At 48.3% G+C, this 20,000-nt stretch overlaps 1 protein-coding gene and 1 pseudogene across 5 annotated transcripts in view; one reads left to right on the top strand and one right to left on the bottom strand.

Annotated features, from left to right (window-relative positions):
* The window catches only part of LOC147028671 (uncharacterized), a 2,379-nt pseudogene extending 2,240 nt beyond the window's left edge, over positions 1-139 (top strand). The window contains exon 5 of the transcript XR_015057860.1: positions 1-139. This exon is cut by the window's left edge and continues 457 nt beyond it. The product of XR_015057860.1 is annotated as an uncharacterized LOC147028671 (transcript).
* The window catches only part of ASL (argininosuccinate lyase), a 208,324-nt gene that overhangs the window by 157,521 nt on the left and 30,803 nt on the right, over positions 1-20,000 (bottom strand). Inside the window, exon 1 of one of the 4 annotated variants that reach the window (XM_085879326.1) lies at positions 9,010-9,327. The exons of the other annotated variants lie outside the window; for them this stretch is intronic. Within the exon in view, the coding sequence (XP_085735452.1) occupies positions 9,010-9,111 (102 nt within the window). The 5' untranslated portion in view covers positions 9,112-9,327. Of the gene's footprint in view, positions 1-9,009; positions 9,328-20,000 lie in introns of those variants that run through there. 4 annotated transcript variants of the gene reach the window in all.

Here is a 20,000-nt window from a genome sequence, read left to right as displayed (position 1 = left end):
GGAGATAGATACAGGCTCGTAAAAATGAAGGAATTCCTCAAAAATCGCTTTTTTTCTGAATGATGCACCTTGTTGCAGTTTTCATTATCTTGACAATAAAGTGTTTACATGGTCGATACTTCTGATTCGTGAGCTATGTTGTTGTGTCTGACGCCCCCGTAGAGTTGAGGCTTGGGAGATGTATATTCGCCGAGATATACGATCGGCAAAATGGGGGAAAAAAACCGCCAAAATGCCACTTTTCGCACCCTGGCGACCAACTTCGACAGCTCACTGTGCCTTATTGGGCTAAGATGTCGTGGAGAACTTTTGTCATAATGTCCACCATAGACGTGTCTACAAGCAGCCCAAAGTTCACCTTGCACCCCTTCCTCGGAACGAAAAGTAATTTTAGGGCCTTTTCATAGGAACTGCCCACGGCCTATAGTGACCTCTTGCGGAACCCCGGTTGAGAAACACTGGTCTAGACTCGTCCGATAAATCCGTTGTCCGTCCGACTGGGCCGATAAATCCATCGTCCGTCCGACTAGGCCAATAAATCTGGCGTGCTGTCGCTTTTATTTATTATTCTCTTTTTTTCATTGTTTTCTACTGGCACTACATGACGAAGGTAGGAATAAAATAAATAAAAATGCAACAGAATGTCAGATTTATCGGACTACGAGACAATTGTGTCACAAGGTGTGTTCTACACACAAGTTTCCATCGTATCCGGACAGCGAGATTGCTTCATTATATGCGCGGAGAGACATGGCCGATGACATGCGCCGGCCTTGTTTGTGATTAATTCGCCGTGGAGCAACATGTCCACGTCACCTCACTAAAATATTTCCGATATCGAGCAGTATGCAAGTCAAATTTACATTATTGAATTACGAATAGGATTTAGTCTAACCAGTTATTTTCGAGTCTTCCTTCGATGTCCTCCCGATCATCATGAACTCCGGGAATTTCATCGCCATTTTTCTCTGCTTGTCCTGCTTTGGGCTCGAACTGGAAAGGCCGTACTTCATTTCCAGCTGCCTGAACTTCACCTCCCGCGACTATGTTATCCCACAATTCTCCATGCGATTCAGACCAAAATCCTTCATTTCTCTCACACTCACTGTCGTTACCAGACAAATCAAAGTCCATGCCAGTCATTATTCAAAACCAAATGTTCAATTTTTTTTAAAGCAGAAATGAACGAAGCGATCGAGTCGACCAATCAAATGTGGAAACACAGCAAGCCAATAGAATCACGTCGACCACTAACCCGAGTAATTAACGTGCAGCTTTTGTCATCCTGTAGTTGACGTAATGTGGGTTACGCCCCTTTCAGGAGAATTTTTAGGGGCGTTCCCGAAGACGTTTGTTCTTTTAATTTAACATTTTACAGAACGAGTATTGTGAAAAAAAATTGTCAGATCTGAAATCACGATGAAAAACTCCTCTAGGACATATATAAATGAAATGTATGTACTTTTGCATGTCAGGGGACCTTTAAACACGTCTGAGAAGTTATAATAGATCTCCCTCTTTTTGCTATCTTGTGATGTCACAATGTCCCCAGTTGAGAGCCTTCGGGTTTCAATTTGCCTTTGATGGGAGCTCTTTTTGTCAAAATGAAAGGAAAATTTTGTTGGAGAGTCCAAATTATAAATCTGATCCATCCGTAATTGGATCATTGCACCTTTCACTTGATAGTCAACAAGATCATTTAAAAGGGCCTTTTTTTCCAGTAGCAGATGGTTATTTGTTGTACTGGGGTTGTTTGCAACATCAGATTGTAATTTCAGTATTTATTTTTCGAGTACAATCCTTTCCTTTTTTGCACTAAAAGATGAGAAGTGATTAAACTGTTTGCAAAAGACAACAATCTGTGCCTTTGCGTAGTCCCACCATAATCTCGGGCTACTTAAACTATTCTTTCATTCGATGAGGCTATTATTCCAAAACACCCTAAAGGCTTCACAAAACAGTAACGTTCTCAAGTAACATGACGTTAAACTTCCAATACGGACTGCCATGTTGCTGCAGAGCAAGCTTAAAAGAGAATGTTGTCACCGGATGATCAGAGAAAAGAGAGGGCACAATATCAGATTTTAATATCTTATCAAGCATTGTAGCATTGACATCAATTCTGTCTCACCGGGCTGGAGTTTGTCTCTGGGACACATCTTAGCCAAATGAACTGACGTCGTCTGGGATATTGGATACGCCAAACATCCATGAGTCCACACAGTTTTTCTAATTTTTTTTCCAAAGTTTTGCCAGATTTTGGATGTGGCTCCATGCTGTTTCTGTCTAAAGCAGGGTCAAGGATACAGTTGAAGTCACCACTCAGTATAAAACAGTTCAAATTAATTGTGCTTAGAAAGGCCTCGAGTTTAAGGAAGTAGTTATACTTTTCAGCATTCTCATTGGGGGCATAAATGTTTACAAAAATAAAGATTTGATTGTTGGCAATGAACTGAAGGCAAGCCAGACGTCCAGGAATTATTTCATTAAAATGACCTTGCGAGAGTGTTAATGAAGGAGAGACAAAGAAGGCAATCCCAGCAGTGAAGGAATTGATATCACTGAAGAACCACTGACCCTTCATTAGCCTTCTCCATTGGGCTTGGGCAGTCAGATCTCCATGCGTCTCTTGCAATAACAAGACGTCCAGGTGCAAACGCAGAGTCAGATCTTTTTCCTGAACTTTGCGTTCTGAACTAGTACAACCATTAATGTTTAGACTTCCGAAATTAACATTCATGTGCTTAGAAAGGGAAAGTAGAAAAAGAAATAAATACGAGAAACACACCATAAGGACCTCACTTAAGAAGCTCCTGTCGAGCTTTCTGGATCATTTTTTTTTTAAGCTGTGCTTCTGGGCCTCAGTGAAGTTTGGGGTGACAGGGTTACGCACAATTTCTTTCAATTTCGTAATTAACACCGGAAGATCAGGGAAATGATCTTTCACGTCAATATTTCTCTAACGATAAAAATCCCTCAAGAAGTCCCGAAGGTCTGCTTTCAGCTTTTAGAATCTGAGAGGACTCATCTTGACTTTCACCATCAGATTCCTCACATGGGGAATCAATTGGTGTTTCAGTTTCATTGTGAGCATCACATGATTGCTCGGTTTCAATGAAAGAATCTTCTTTGGCGGATATATATATATATATATATATATATATATATATATATATATATATATATATATATATATATATATATATATATATATATATATATATATATATATATATCAAAATTACGTCTGGGGATTCTTCGGAATGTAAGAGAGGACTCCAAGCTTGTCCGTGACATGGCCACGGGTGCTCGAATCATGAGTGTCACTCTCCATTGGAGGATTTAAACTATCCTCCATCGTTTCCTCAGTGTCCTTATTTGTCTCATTTATTGCTTTATTAGAGAGAGACTGTAAAAGTTTCTCTTCCTCCTGTGACTGTTGGATATGGGAGCACTCTACAAAAGGAACGCCTTGTGCGAGAGGACGCTCTCTGTGGGGTTGGAAACACTAATTGGGATTGACAAGTTCGATACGATTGTTTCATTGATAATCACTGGTCAACACAATTTCTCTTGCATGGGGTTTTTCAACAGATTCTAGCTAACTTTTGGGTGCTGAATCCAAATCTGTCATTAGTTTTTGCCTATCACATCAGGTTTTTGAACTATGAAAAATCATTATTTTTGAGAAAACAGCAATTTTACACTCAAAGTTGAAAAACTGTTGCATTAGAAGATCGATCGATGCAAAAATGTTTACAATGAAAGGTACCTACTTCAATTACAATATCTAATCACACATTAACATATAATCCATGCTTGCTTGCACATATTTTTTACACATTTTCTCGATATTTTTAATGTATGAAAAGTTTACAAATTTCACTAAACTAAGTTAAATATATAGGTGGAAAAAGTTCCCCTTCACATGGTGTACATCACTTAAATACAAGGCATCACTCAAGCTCAAAGCATTTTTCTGAGTTTTGTGACTTTTCACGACATTCAGAATGCAGCAATAAATGCAAAACTATGCGAATATAACAAAATAAGTACCGATACTCGAAAGTGTAAGTATCCAAAGGCACAGGTGTAATCGTATTACAACATAGTAAACCTCCTCTTTTTGTGGACAATCTCTTATGTACAGCATCTGGGACATCCCTCGTCAAACTCCAGCAGTAATCTGCCATCATATTTGAGACCCAACGACCTTGATAACGTTCTTCCATCACTTTAATGTCTTGATGGAAAAGTTCCCCCTGTTCCTCGCTTACATCTCCAAGGTTATCTGGAAACTCGCTCAGGTGACTGTGCAAGTAGTGCACCTTGATGCTCATTCTGCACCCCAGCGCTCGCAGACTAAGGAGCAGCTCCTCCACAATCTATCGGTAGTTGTCAACTTTCTTGTTCAAGAAAATTCTGCACCACATTAGTGAATGCATTCCACGCTCGAGCTTCGACAGCGGTCATCATCGTAACAAAGTGTGGGTCCTTGAGTAATGTTCTGATCTGAGGTCCGTCGAATATCCCTGCTCTTTTCTTCTCGTCGCTAAGACTCGGAAAGTTTGAACATATGTAGCCAAAGCAGTCTCCAGTGTGATCAAGAGCTTTAACAAACTGCTTCATCAGACCGAGTTTGATGTGCAGTGGTGGAAGGATGATATTTTTCCAATCAACCAGTGGTTCATTAATGATGTTCTTGTCACCAGGTATCAAACTATTCCTTGATGGCCATTCCTTTCTCACCCAGTGCTCCTCCTTAGCCCTACTGTCCCAGTAGCATAGGAAACAAGGGTATTTGGTGTAACCTTGTTGCCCCAAAAGGAAGTTCACCATTTTCAAATCCACACAGATCAACCATTCATGATCGTGGGACTTCAATCGTTCAAGTACAACCTTGATGTTTGCATACTTCTCCTTCAGGGTCACTGAGTGTCCTATAGGGATGGATCCATAGATGTTCCCATTGTGAAGTAAAACACATTTCAAACTTCTTTTCAACTGTCAATAAAGAGTCTCCACTCACTTGAATGATATGCAGGCAATCCCATAACGAGAAGAAGCCCTTCAACATCATTGCAGTATACAAGTTGACCATCAGAGTGGAAGTACTTCCTCAGTTCTGCCTCTCTGTTGCGATAAAATGAGACACTTGTGCCAGGTTTGAGAAGGTTTTTCTCTTGCAGTCTGGAAGCCAACAACTCAGCAGATTGTTTTGGCAAATTCAAATCTCAGATCAGGTCATTCAATTCAGGCTTAACTATACAGAGAAGGTTGATCAAAAAACGAAACCAATGGCTTGTACTCTGCATCTGCTTCTTCATCATCATCGGATAAATATGTGGATGAAGTAAGCTGTTAGGGTTAGGGGTTGATCCTCATCAATCTCTGCGAGCTCGGTACAAACAGGTACAGGTATTTCATCACAATGAGGAACTGGCCGTATAGCAGAGGGTATGCTAGGGTATTTCATGTATTGCTTGTTTTTCTTATTGAATCCTTTGACATTTATAAGGCAGAAGTAGCAGTCATCTCGGTGGTTTTTTGGGTTCTCTCCAAACCATCGGCACACCAAACTTGAGCTTAGCATTCTTTCCTTGAGACCATGATCTCAGAGTTTCGACACAAGTCGTGCATACTTTAAGGTGCTGTCACACCTTCACGATTTAGCCAGCAATGGCAACGTATAAAATTGTATGTAAAACGTTGGCGTACGCTGAAATTTTGATGTTTTTTTTTTTTAAGTTTTTGTCGTATTCATAACATATTAGTAATGGGCACAGAACGTTTCGTTGTCTTATAGATAACTTATACCAAAGAATGCTTAGCCTGTTGTCGGCGTTCACAACCTATGCCCAACGATAGTTTAACTTCGGCAAAGCGCGCTGCACGTATCGCCAACGAACTCGTGGCGTAGCCTGTTAAAAAGCTGCAGCACGCCGATTTAAATCATAACCGCCTGAGAATTTGAAGTGTCAACCACACAGTCACACCTTGACGATTTAGCCAGCGTATGCCGACCTATGAAAAATGTGTCTAAAACGCTGGCACACGTCGAATACGGTATGGGTAAGTTGTGTATACGTTAAGAGCACGCTGAAAAACGATGAACTACGCTGTGATATCTCGTGGTACGTCTCGTAGGTCGTGAAATTTCAAGCATGCTGAAAATTTTACGACATACTCGCCGTATGGCACACACGTTCCGCTACGCTGGGAATAAGTTGTAGGCACGATATGCGATCGTTGACACACGTCGACACAAGTTCCTTGTAAGTTACTCATAAGTCGAAACACGTCGAGGTAATGTTTAGCATACCCAAAACTTATTTTCTCCGTCAAGGCACATTTTCTTTTTTCTCCTTGGCTCCGTGAAGGCACGTGACGAAATATCTGAAGTTGTTGTTTTTTTTGTTTTTTGTTTTTTAGTCTATCATGAATTTTAAAATGTATTTGGACATTTGCTTTTAAGTTTCGACATCGACGTGACAATATCCTCAAACAGAAAATATTCACAGAGGAGGAACTAAGAATAAGACATGAGCAAACTGAAGAGGCAATCAGACGTGACGTAACGGCACGTGACGAAATATCGGAAGTTATTGTTGTTTTTTTTTTAAAACGCTGCCAATACGCCATTATACGGTAGCTGTCAATTAGAAACACGTTCAGTGTTCTGTGGTCATCCGGAAGACGTCAATCAAATACGTCTACATACGTCAATATGCGTTGGAGATACGTCATACATAGGTTAAAAGCACGTTACTCATAGGTTAGAAATAAGTTTTGGGTACGCTAAGCATTACCTTGACGTGTTTTGACTTATTAGTAACTTACAAGTAACGTGCCTCGACGTGTGTCAACGATCGCATAATGTGCCTCGACGTGTGTCAACGATCGCATAATGTGCCTCGACGTGTGTCAACAATCGTGTAACGTGCCTACAACACGTTACTCATCGGTTATAAATAAGTTTCGGGTACGCTAATCATTACATCGACGCGTTTCGACTTATGAGTAACTTACAAGTAACGTGTGTCGACGTGTGTCAACGATCGCATAACGTGCCTACAACTTATGGCCAGCGTAGCGGAATGTGCGAGTCATACACTGGCATACGTCGTAAAATTTCAAGCATGCTAAAATTTGAGGACAACCGCAAAGTACAACGAAGAAAGCCAGCGTACTACGACGTATGGCAGTGTTTTTCAGCGTGCCCTTTATGTTATCAAAACTTACGTATTCGACGTGTGCCCATAACTTATTCTTACGTGTGCCAGCGTTGTGTGCCAGCGTTATTCTTACGTGTGCCAGTGTGTCAAAACTTAGTGCCCATAACGTATTCGACGTGTGCCAGCGTTTGACAAATTTTTCATAAGTCGGCATATGCTGGCTAAATCGTCAAGGTGTGACAGTGCCTTTATGAGGGGCCCAGTTTTTGTCCTGTCTCCAAGCGGTACTTTAAAGTAGGCACGGTACACTCTCTTGACGAATGTAGTGATGTTGCATCTTTGAGATGCTAAAGTGAAGCATCCACAGATATAGCAGAAGATATCTGGGTCGTTACAGAACTTTCTTCTCTTTGAAGGTGTAGGCATAGCTAAATTACAGTGTAAGGTACCAGGTACCGGTATAAACAACCCCACTGAGTATCGCGTAATACGGTAATGCTCGCGACTCGCGAGATTAGGTAGAGTCTTAACAGCAGATTAGGTAGTCTTCACAGCTGAAAATCACAAATACGTCATAGACGAAAACTACTGATGCATACGTTGATTCTTTTAAGAGAATCAGACAATAATTCCACTTTGCTCACGACAGGCTGTTTACCATAGGGGCTGTTTACAGCTACGGGTACAACGGAATAATCAAGCTTTTGCTGTTTTATCCCCACCAAGATTGCCAGACTGGATGGTCAACTTTGGTAAAAATCCATGAATATGGAGCATGCAGATAGCACAAAAACTTGATGTGATAGAGCAAATCTGAGTTCAGATTTGGATTCAGCGGCCCAAAATTATCCAAAAACAGTTTCCAAAGTCCATGCAAGAAAAAAAAAACTATATTTTTGTAGACCAGTGTAAGATTTGTACAAGCGGACATTTCTGGATTACTTTCTTCTTCCAGAAAGGCAAATCTGTTATTACATGGAATTCCAGTAATTACATTTTCACTGATTTGCCTTTTACCAGAAGGTGACACACGTGGTGCAAGGGATTTACGTTTTTTAATTTTTGAGACGGCAATGAACCCCCCCCCCCCCCATCCTCACTTACACTGTCCATTGGCTTATTAGGAGGGGGCGTGTCCACTTGTTCGATGAATTTATCCTGCACGTCATTGGGAGGGGGCGTGTCGACTTGTTCGGTTAATTTATCCTGCACGTCATTGGGAGGGGGCGTGTCCACTTGTTGAACGAGTTTGTCCCTACGTCATTGGGAGGGGGCGTGTCCACTCGTTCAGCCGGTTTATCCTGTAAGTTCGTTGAAAGGGAAATGTTAACATTAATCTGAGTCGTTGTTATTCGGTTCGGCCGTGGAAAGCTGCGTTCTTCGAAGAGAGCAAAACTGTTTCATGTGTCCCACTGCACCACAACCAAAGCACTTCAGGGTGTCAGTGTTTACATATACTTGGTAGTCGTGACTATTTACAGTGAACTTTAAAAATGACGTTCAGAGAGGGATAATCCTTGTTGAGTACCATAAATACTTGTCTACGGAAACACATCACGTGACTGTCACGTTCATCTTTACAGCCCAAAGGGAGCATTATTAGGGGGGACACGCAGTGTCCATAGCTGCAGCACTTTCAGGATTAAATCCCCGCTCAGGAATGGCGGAACATTTGAGATTACCACTTTCTGAGCAGGAGTATCTAAAGGATACGTCATCACAAAGTGCCCAGAGTCGAGGGACAGGCCTTGTTGAACGACGAGAGCAACGTGCTCTTCGTCGGACACAAACACGATAACTTGTTTATTAATACGCTACGCGGCTCGTACCTCACCGAACCCGATAATGTTCCCGATCGCGAGAACAATCGCCTCCACTGAAACGCCCTCCGGTGGGAGCAGGCGACGCCATATCGCTGCGAGCGAGCGGCCGCCATGTTTCAACACTCGACGTCTTCCTAATTCAGGAAGAGGAAGTCACCAATACACTCCAACTTTTCCCGAACCTTGGGAAAGGGAGCGCTAACCGAACAAAATAAGGAAAAATAAGCGAAATAAAAAAGCAAAATGAAGGTTTAAAGCGAAAAGTTTTTGAATTTTGAAACGACGAACAGGGAACCGCCCTTGGAACCAACGATACCCTGACGAGCACGGCGACGGGCTCTCTCTCTTCTCCACAAAGAGGGGAAACACGGGAAAACCTCACAAACAAACAACACGAACACAGGGAGTGAAATGGGCAATGTGGGAAAACAAACCAGCACAACGGAGGACAGGACCTCACGACACGAAGCAAGCAGCCGCCATGACAGTACACACAACGTACCAACGGCCAGCAGGGGGCGAGAGAGAGAGAGAGAGAGAGAGAGAGAGAGAGAGAGAGAGAGAGAGAGAGAGAGAGAGAGAGAGAGAGAGAGAGAGAGAGAGAGAGAGAGACAGAGAGGGAGAGAGAGAGAGAGAGAGAGAGAGAGAGAGAGAGAGAGAGAGAGAGAGAGAGAGAGGGAGAGAGAGAGAGAGAGGGACAGAGAGAGAGAGAGAGTAAGAGAGAGAGAGAGAGAGAGAGACAGAGAGAGAGAGACAGAGAGACAGAGAGAGAGAGAGAGAGAGAGACAGAGAGAGAGAGACAGAGAGACAGAGAGAGAGAGAGAGAGAGACAGAGAGAGAGAGAGTGAGAGAGAGAGAGAGAGAGAGAGAGAGAGAGAGAGAGAGAGAGAGAGAGAGAGAGAGAGAGAGACAGAGAGAGAGAGACAGAGAGAGAGAGAGAGAGACAGAGAGAGAGAGAGAGAGAGAGAGAGAGAGAGAGAGAGAGAGAGAGAGACAGAGAGAGAGAGACAGAGAGAGAGAGAGAGAGAGAGAGAGAGAGAGAGAGAGAGAGAGAGAGAGAGAGAGAGAGAGAGAGAGAGAGAGAGAGAGAGAGAGAGATATATATTGTTGCGGTCTTCGCGCCCGCCGGCGTGCGACAGCCACGTAACTCGAATCGCGGCACGTCGCCCACCGGACGGACAATCCAGTCGTGACCCTCTCGGACTAACGCCGGGAACCAGTCACGGGTGGACCTTTCGGTCTCACCGCGATCGAGCCAATCAGCCCCCGCGTGGGATAGGGTTGCTCGCCAAATTCGAACTACCTAAGTACCCACGCGGAGGGTAGACCGGGCGATCGCACCTCGCCGCAGGTCGACTTCGGACACGGGCCACTTAAGCGACCCGTTCCGTACTATCAGAATAACCGAGCGGTGTTATCGTCGACCTCGACGGTTTGATTAATTATCGGGCGTATTCAGCCCACTACCAACCCTTTACGTGAAGCAAGATGGGGATTCAATGGAGGAAAAGACGAAGCGAAGCGGGAGAACAGTTCAACAATAAAGCACATTTATTCGCGGCACACGGGAAGCACACAAATACAATTCCACCAAATGCACACAAACAAAAGAAAACACAATTCCATTTACACAAAAAGCAAACATAAAAGTGAAAACACAGTGCAGAGCTAATACCGACCACCGAGCACACGGCAACACTTATACAATTCTACTTCACAGACGGCGCCGACAACACATACCCAAAACCAAGGAAAAGAAATCCGCCAAGAATGGGGTAGGCCTGAGGCCGAGACCGGGTCGGGCCTACCCGTCTGGTGATGAGACGCGGAGCGGCGATGGCCCCGCAACCCGCGGGCCTCGTGGACAGTGCCTGGCAGGGGGTGGGAACGGGGCCCCCTTGGTCGCACTATCTCAGCGCGGGGGGAAACAGGAGGGGGTTGCTGATGCTCGGGGTATAGAGGATCTTTATTATATGCGACGAGCGTCTCCACCTCGGCCAGGTCGCGCTGTCGGCCTCCCTCGGGTGCAGCTTCCTGCACGACGCGAGCACCCCCTCGTCTGGTGTCGCCGCCTTTCCACAGCTCCGTCCCCTCCGTTCCGACTCCAACGCACACGACGAGCAGCTCCACCGCCCGCGAAGTCTTGACCCTCTGCTTCCGACTCTCCTCTTCTTGACTCTCCGACCCTTGACTCTCCGACCCTTGACTCTCCGACCGACCTTTGCGACTCTCCTCTTCTTGACTCTCCGACCCTTGTTCTGCTGACTCTCTCGTTCCGACTCTGACTGACGAACACGGTCCTTTTATCCCCCCGTAACTTCGCCTTTGACCCCCTCCCTTTGACCTTTCACCTCGCTCCCCATTGGCCCGAGAAAAAGTGGGCGTGAAGGCTTTTTGATCCACAAATTTGCATATATCGATCGTTCTGGAGGCGGGGCCAAATCGCCCCTCGCTCACCGATTGGACGGCAAAAAGTGGGCGTGTGTCGTTTTTGATCCGTTTTTGAAGCAGAAAATCCGTGATTTTGTACACGCTGTTCAACGTGCGCCCTCCACGAGTCCAGCATCGGTGCCCATGAGTGGCGCGAGATGACGGTGATGCGATGGTGGCGAGTTGTGACGGTAAAGGTCGTGGCGGTTGTGGTGAAGCGGCGTTGTGGTTGGTGGTTGTTGTTGTGGTTGTGATCATGGCGGTTGGTCCAAAATAAAGATAGTAAAAGAAAAACGGCTATCCTGAAGAGTCGCAGCACGTATAAATGACATGTATTCCCACTAGACAACGGGTTTGGGCCTAACTACACATGCACTTACCGAGATACCTCACCTAAGGGACCTGAATGGTGGTTTGCGAATCTGGTAACCACAACACTACCCCCTTCCCTTTTTACAGACTCGTCCCGAGTCGTCAAATTTTCGTGTGCCATCATGTGTAGTTTTCTCCTAGTACATTTTACCTACGGATCCCTGAGTGCGACATTCATGGTATTCGTGTCCCCAAAAATAAATAACCTGAGGGCTGCGTAACTATCTAAACAAACTCACTCACACGGACGACTTAAATAAAATTGCCGGCGCTAGACAGACATGCCGGGGGCGCACTCATATTTACAGTACATCTTACCTTAACTTACAAATTTTACACTAAACCATGGCCCAGGATCATTGAACTCTGCAAAAGAAAGCAGTTAGCAGGGAGCCAGGCTGCCCGCATGCAGTCTCTGGCTCAAACAATGCAGGTGACAGGGAACGTGGCTGGCTGCTCACACGCAGTCCAAGGCCTTCCCTTTTGAACTGAACTCAGTGAACCACAACGGTGCATGGGCTGCACAACGCAGTCTCCGTGCCAGCTCAAGTGGCACACGCAATGAGCACAACGAATGGATGCATGAACACAAACACGGTGCACGGGCCGCCACTGCAGGCCCGTGTTGTAGCTGCCAACAGGGCAGTTCTTGCAGCTTGCAAACTGTTGCTTTCAGATCCTGGCGCACATGGAAACGAACAGGGGGGGGGGGGCAAAGCAAAAATTGAACGGGGGCTGGTGAACAGGGGCAGTGGGCATGGCATGGCAAAGGCAGCAGGCAAACACAGCCCGCAGAAGAAGACCGTTGCAGGCAAACACAGCCGGCAGATGAACTGGCCGGCACAGGCCTCGAAGAAAAACAGCCAGCAGATGAAGCTGGCCAGCCTTTGCCGTTCAGTGGAGGTTGGTGGAGGGAGTGCGGTGGTGCTGGCCACTTGGAAGGCGGGCTCGGACCTACCTACCTGTCTCCCTCCCACCTATCGCCTTTGCCTGTCACTGTACATACCCACTCCCTTAATTTGTCAAACCCCAATTTAGCCCCAACTTATTTTTTTGTTGTTTTTATTTTTACTTCCCCACTATAAATCGTCCCCTAACCCCCTTTATCGTCCTTGTTCAGCTAACCTATCCTGTCACCTAGCCTACTCCCAACCCCTACGTTCCCTTCCCAGAGGGGAACAAGGGAGAGCTAACGTCCTGTGTCGAGGCCCAACGAAGCCTCAGAATGGCCTCCCCAGAGTTCGGCGATCTAACCAAAGTGGGTCCAGCGGCCCACAACGACAGCGAGGGGATGGATGGTGCGGAGGGGTACATCTCCTAATCTACCCTAACCATTTAACTGTTAAACTACCCCGGGGCTTTCAACAAGCGCCTCTCGCTAAACTATTGGTTCTAACAACCCAGATTCCGTCGCCTGTGTTGGTGTCCTCACAATTTCGGGCCTCGCCCCAATTTTCTCTCCGTGCCCTCACACGGTCTCCTGGCTGGGACACGTGGCTCTCTCTGGCAGGCACGACCCTCTGCCGAATCTCCCGCTATGGCACCCCGGGCACTACACTGCCTCCGAGCCTACCAGCTCCCTAACACCGGGAGTGCCCCCATGGCACCTCCCTGAAACGCACACGTGGCAGAGGCCGGCCTCCCGGGCCCCTTTCCGAGGGTCACCCGTGCCCACAACACTGCCCACGCGGCTAATGGCGCCCGGGCCCCACACCAAGCAGGCGCACCCGTGCCCACTACTCTATCCCGGCCCCCATGGGCCCTTGGCCTACCGCGGCCGACCAGCCTGGTGCCCGGGGTACCCACTCAGCGATACTCACCTTCGCAGCCACGCTCCCAAGCCCGTCCAACAGGGCTCCTGCACCCCTCCAAATGGGTCTCGAGCCTACTTTCCCACCAACAGCAAAACGACCTCCATTTTTCAATTTGACTAACCCAGCTAACTCACTTTATACTGACCCCGGGGTCCCTTGGGCGGGAGTCACTCCTCCCCCCCAATCACTCATCGCACCATGCATTCCCCATTCGCTCCACACACACAGACCCGCTGGCCTCACTCACTCACCAAGCACATGCCTCACAACTCACCAACAACTCTTCAACACACACACCACTGAACTCTGCCATCCTTCTAACTACATCCCCTAACTAACTCGTGCTCCCACGTCGTCCCTTAAACTAGTAGCACGTTCCTTTTAACACTACGTAGCTAAGCTACGTCCCCGCTACACATCCAAAGTCTGTCTCTGTCTCCAAATCAATCATTTTATTTCCCAACCTAAATCTGGCTACAATCCCTCTACCTAATCCATTCCACGGACTCCATGAGGACTTACCCCTGCCCCATGGAGTCGGTCTAGCTAAGCTAACCCTTCCCCCTAACTAGTTTCCATCCTGTGCCCAGGGTAAGGGGGTCTTTCACCCCTTGCCCAGGAATCCTGTACACCCGAAAGTGAGGCTTGCTTTTTTTTTTTTTTTTTTTCCATGCGCAGCACCTGCGCGGCAACTCAGAGCTCGCGCACTTTGCACCTGTCCGGGACGTCATGCTGCTGCACGTGTTCCTCGTCCTCCTTGGACGGTGCCATCCGGCAGAGATACCCCTCCTGCCGGATTCCAACCACACGTGCAGCCATGACGTCACCGTGCGCAAAAAAAAAACACAAGCCCACGTCTCGAGGGGTTTCCCACGCGAACACATGTGCTTTGCCCATTGGAGCTGAACACACACGATCGCGTGGAGAACCCGTCCGGTCCAAATCCATTTACCTGCCTAACTTTGTCCGTCCGCGGGATCGGCAAATCCACCGCGTGCGTTTCCGGACCGGGACTTCACTCTCGCAAGCGAGCACGTGGTGGTCTCGTGCGTTGCACAGCACGAACCGCGTGCTCACTGCTGGGTGAACCCGGCACGGTCCCAGAAACAACTACAGCCGCTACTCGGCTTTCTCTCCTCTGTCGCCGTCGTCGTCTCCATTCAACCCACGCACACCTGCGTGTTCAGCACACTTACACAGTCCACTCCATCACATTCACACGGGGAGACGCGGCTGCGTGCTCCCGCATGCCAACCGACATCTCCCTCACATACCGCTCTCTCACACACACGGTCTCCCTTACACTCAGCGACCTTGCACACAGCCGTTCACTCACGCGTGCGGGGGCACTCACCCGCGGTGCCTCACTCGCACTCCGTGCCTCATCCACACACGCGGGGGCACTCAACCGCGGTGCCTCATCCACACTCGCGGGGCACTCACCGCGGTGCCTCCCCCACACTCCGTGCCTCATCCACACACGGTTCCTCACCCACACACGCGGGGGCACTAACCCGCGGTGCCTCATCCACACTGGCCGTTTCACTCACACACACGGCCTCTTCCACACACGGTGCCTCATCCACACACGGCGTGCTGGGAAGCACGTACTCCGGCACCATCGCCACCACCACTCACACACGGGTCGCTTCCACACACGGGGACGCACTCACACCTTGCACCACACACACAGGGACAACTACACTGGGGATTCGTGTCCCCACAAGGGTCTCCGGGGCCTCTATACCCCCAAGCTCTCCGTGCACCCGTCCACAGCACCCGTCCCCTCAACCTCGCAAACACGACCGAACTCACCTGGTCGTGACTCGCCCTCAAGGGGCATACTCCCTCCCCTCGTTCCTGGAGGAGGCCATCCAGGTGCTCGCACTGGGTCTCTACCCAGTCCGCCAGCTCACCCCATGATCCTCCACTACCTCCGTGTGTGTGCGCGTCACTTACCCCGTCTTCATCGTGTTTATTGGTCTCTGCTTCTTTCTGGCGTCTTTCCCTTATCTTTATGTAGGTCAACCTTGCTTTCTCTTTAAGTCGCTCCCGTCCTTCCCTGTTTTTCACTCCTTGCTCTTTCACGATCTCCGCGTACCTCATCCTTGCTTTCCGTATTAATTGTTCTTTTCTCTCCCTCCCAATTACTTTCACCTCGTCTCTTGTCTCCCGAATTATTTTCTTACACCCGCCTCCACCGCGGGCCTGTCAGCCGCTGCACACCCTCCCAGCTCGTTCGTTCCGAAACGTGGAGTCGCCATTTTAAGTTCCCTGCTCACGGCCTTCATGCCCGCCTGCAGGCATCGGCCCATGTTCTGCGTCTCACCCCGTAGCTTTCTCGTTTTCTTCCTTCATGTTTGTTTCCATTTTAGTTTTCATGCGTTTTATTTCGTTTGTGAATGTATCCATCTTTTCGTTTATTTGTTTGTTCATGTCTTTCATTTCGTTTTTTATTTCATTTGTCATTGCCGCATTCATTTGTGCCAGCATGGTGAATAGCTGGGCAAGTCGGATGCACTCAAGTGAGCCGTTTCGGCAGGGGTTGGGGAAGGGTCTTGGTGGAGAGGGGGGGAGGTGTCATACACCGCGGCCGCTGCCGCACCCACCTCGGGCCCTGGGTTCAGTTGGGCGAGTCCGTGTTCCTGCACAATCAACATTTCCTGCTCGGGGATTCCATCCTGGACCATGGATTCTACATTACTACACATATACATTTCTAATACCCCCCGGCTCCCCGCCGCCTTGAGACGCCATCTTGCTTCTCGTGAAGGGTTAATTTAACTCGCTCGTAATTTGGAGGGAATCGGGGGTCGCTTCTCTCACCCCTGGACCGATTCCCGTGAATTTAGCCGGAGACAGGAGAGCCCGTTTTCCTGTTCTCCGATACCAGTGCCGCGAGGAGGGCGATGAGTTTATATCCCACTCCTGACACCAGTGTTGCGGTTTTCGCGCCCGCCGGCGTGCGACGGCCACGTAACTCGAATCGCGGCACGTCGCCCACCGGACGGACAATCCAGTCGTGACCCTCTCGGACTAACGCCGGGAACCAGTCACGGGTGGACCTTTCGGTCTCACCGCGATCGAGCCAATCAGCCCCCGCGTGGGATAGGGTTGCTCGCCAAATTCGAACTACCTAAGTACCCACGCGGAGGGTAGACCGGGCGATCGCACCTCGCCGCAGGTCGACTTCGGACACGGGCCACTTAAGCGACCCGTTCCGTACTATCAGAATAACCGAGCGGTGTTATCGTCGACCTCGACGGTTTGATTAATTATCGGGCGTATTCAGCCCACTACCAACCCTTTACGTGAAGCAAGATGGGGATTCAATGGAGGAAAAGACGAAGCGAAGCGGGAGAACAGTTCAACAATAAAGCACATTTATTCGCGGCACACGGGAAGCACACAAATACAATTCCACCAAATGCACACAAACAAAAGAAAACACAATTCCATTTACACAAAAAGCAAACATAAAAGTGAAAACACAGTGCAGAGCTAATACCGACCACCGAGCACACGGCAACACTTATACAATTCTACTTCACAGACGGCGCCGACAACACATACCCAAAACCAAGGAAAAGAAATCCCCCAAGAATGGGGTAGGCCTGAGGCCGAGACCGGGTCGGGCCTACCCGTCTGGTGTTGAGACGCGGAGCGGCGATGGCCCCGCAACCCGCGGGCCTCGTGGACAGTGCCTGGCAGGGGGTGGGAACGGGGCCCCCTTGGTCGCACTATCTCAGCGCGGGGGGAAACAGGAGGGGGTTGCTGATGCTCGGGGTATAGAGGATCTTTATTATATGCGACGAGCGTCTCCACCTCGGCCAGGTCGCGCTGTCGGCCTCCCTCGGGTGCAGCTTCCTGCACGACGCGAGCACCCCCTCGTCTGGTGTCGCCGCCTTTCCACAGCTCCGTCCCCTCCGTTCCGACTCCAACGCACACGACGAGCAGCTCCACCGCCCGCGAAGTCTTGACCCTCTGCTTCCGACTCTCCTCTTCTTGACTCTCCGACCCTTGACTCTCCGACCCTTGACTCTCCGACCGACCTTTGCGACTCTCCTCTTCTTGACTCTACGACCCTTGTTCTGCTGACTCTCTCGTTCCGACTCTGACTGACGAACACGGTCCTTTTATCCCCCCGTAACTTCGCCTTTGACCCCCTCCCTTTGACCTTTCACCTCGCTCCCCATTGGCCCGAGAAAAAGTGGGCGTGAAGGCTTTTTGATCCACAAATTTGCATATATCGATCGTTCTGGAGGCGGGGCCAAATCGCCCCTCGCTCACCGATTGGACGGCAAAAAGTGGGCGTGTGTCGTTTTTGATCCGTTTTTGAAGCAGAAAATCCGTGATTTTGTACACGCTGTTCAACGTGCGCCCTCCACGAGTCCAGCATCGGTGCCCATGAGTGGCGCGAGATGACGGTGATGCGATGGTGGCGAGTTGTGACGGTAAAGGTCGTGGCGGTTGTGGTGAAGCGGCGTTGTGGTTGGTGGTTGTTGTTGTGGTTGTGATCATGGCGGTTGGTCCAAAATAAAGATAGTAAAAGAAAAACGGCTATCCTGAAGAGTCGCAGCACGTATAAATGACATGTATTCCCACTAGACAACGGGTTTGGGCCTAACTACACATGCACTTACCGAGATACCTCACCTAAGGGACCTGAATGGTGGTTTGCGAATCTGGTAACCACAACAATATATATATATATATATATATATATATATATATATATATATATATATATATATATATATATATATATATATATATATATATATATATATATATATATGGTGAATTGAGGTGAATTGAGGGACATGACGCGGGATCACATGTTGTGCGTCTCGCGTATAAGGGGAGGTCTCTGCGGCACGAGAGGTTGTCCCCGGGGCATTGCCATTTACATCGGCTGTTCACTTGATGCTCGTTAACTGAAGGTGCTCATTGACTGGTGAGAATGGAGATTATATCGAACTCCGTGCTTACGCGAATTTATTCTGCAATGATTAATCGCACATGTATACGTTACTGCTTATGGACTCCTAGCTGAACCTGTATTCCCCGGTGTGCCCGTAGAAGCGGCTCCAATCAAATGGAATAAAGCCTAAACTCTGAAGGTTCATCTCTCGCTCTCATTTCAATTTATTCCATTTGATTTTCTCGGCTCTCTCAACCAAAGATGGACAAGATCTACAAACCAGAGAGGTTCGACGCAGACCCAAACGCGACTGACGCAGAAATAAAATGGTCGCATTGGTTCTGTTCCTTCTCACACTATCTGACCATCATCGAGGAGGGAGCTGACAAATTTGCTGCTCTCGTGAATCATGTCTCGCCCAGCGTGTACAGGCTCTTCTCGGAGTGCGACACTTACGAAGCAGCGATTGACGTGCTGCAGGCGCTCCACGTGAAGCCCAAGAACGAGGTATACATACGACATCTTCTCAACACACGCAAGCAAGCAGCCGGGGAGACAATCGATCAGTTCCTGCAAGCTCTGAATCAGCTGGGAAAAGACGGCAGCTTCCGGGCCGTAAGCGCCGAGGAACACCGAAAGGAAGCCACACGGGAGGCATTCATCCAAGGACTCAGATCAGCCCACATACAGCAACGCTTACTAGAGAAAGCGCAACCCACTCTTGACAAGGTAGTCGATCAGGCACGAGCGATGGATACGGCTCAGCAGCAATCTGAGTCATTTGGGACACCGATGCTGCTAATGAACGCTGCTACGATGGGAACCCAAGGAACCCCACTGGCACAGACACAGCCAGACATAGGGGATGGAGAAACACCCGAGGAGCCGGATACCCAGGCCACGTCAAACTCCTCAGCAACTGCTCCGGTTGGTAAATGCTTCTTTTGTGGGTACAAAAGGCATCCTCGTCAAAAATGTCCCGCCAGAGATGCCACATGCATGAATTGCGACAAGAAAGGGCATTATGCCAGGGTATGTAAATCTACTCTAAGGAGAAATAAACCCACTTCTGCGGCTCTCTACTCGCAGAATAAATTAACTGCAGCCTCCCCGGGGAATCTATCCAAGGCTATCATCAACGTACGAATTAACGGACATATGGCTGAGGCACTGATTGATACCGGTAGCTCTGAAAGTTTCGTCAACAGCTCGCTAGTGAAGGGCAGGAAATGGGTAATCTACCCGACTGACAATACGGTATGCATGGCCGCCACCTCACTACAATCCCGCGTACGAGGGTACTGCAATGTTGAATTGGACGTAAAAGGGTACACGCATCGGGATGTAAGGGTACTGGTGCTTCGTGATTTGTGCGCAGACGTAATTCTGGGTCATAATGTCCTCAAGCAGCACACGAGCGTCGAAATACCCTTTGGAGGAAGCAAGCCTCGTCTAATTTTAA

This window comes from Eptatretus burgeri, chromosome 4 (genome assembly GCF_056783735.1).
Source record: "Eptatretus burgeri isolate ZD-2024b chromosome 4, Ebu_testis_v1, whole genome shotgun sequence".
Lineage (NCBI taxonomy): Eukaryota > Metazoa > Chordata > Myxini > Myxiniformes > Myxinidae > Eptatretus > Eptatretus burgeri.
Note: the sequence above shows the minus strand (reverse complement) of the source record. Positions and strands in the feature narration are given on the sequence as shown.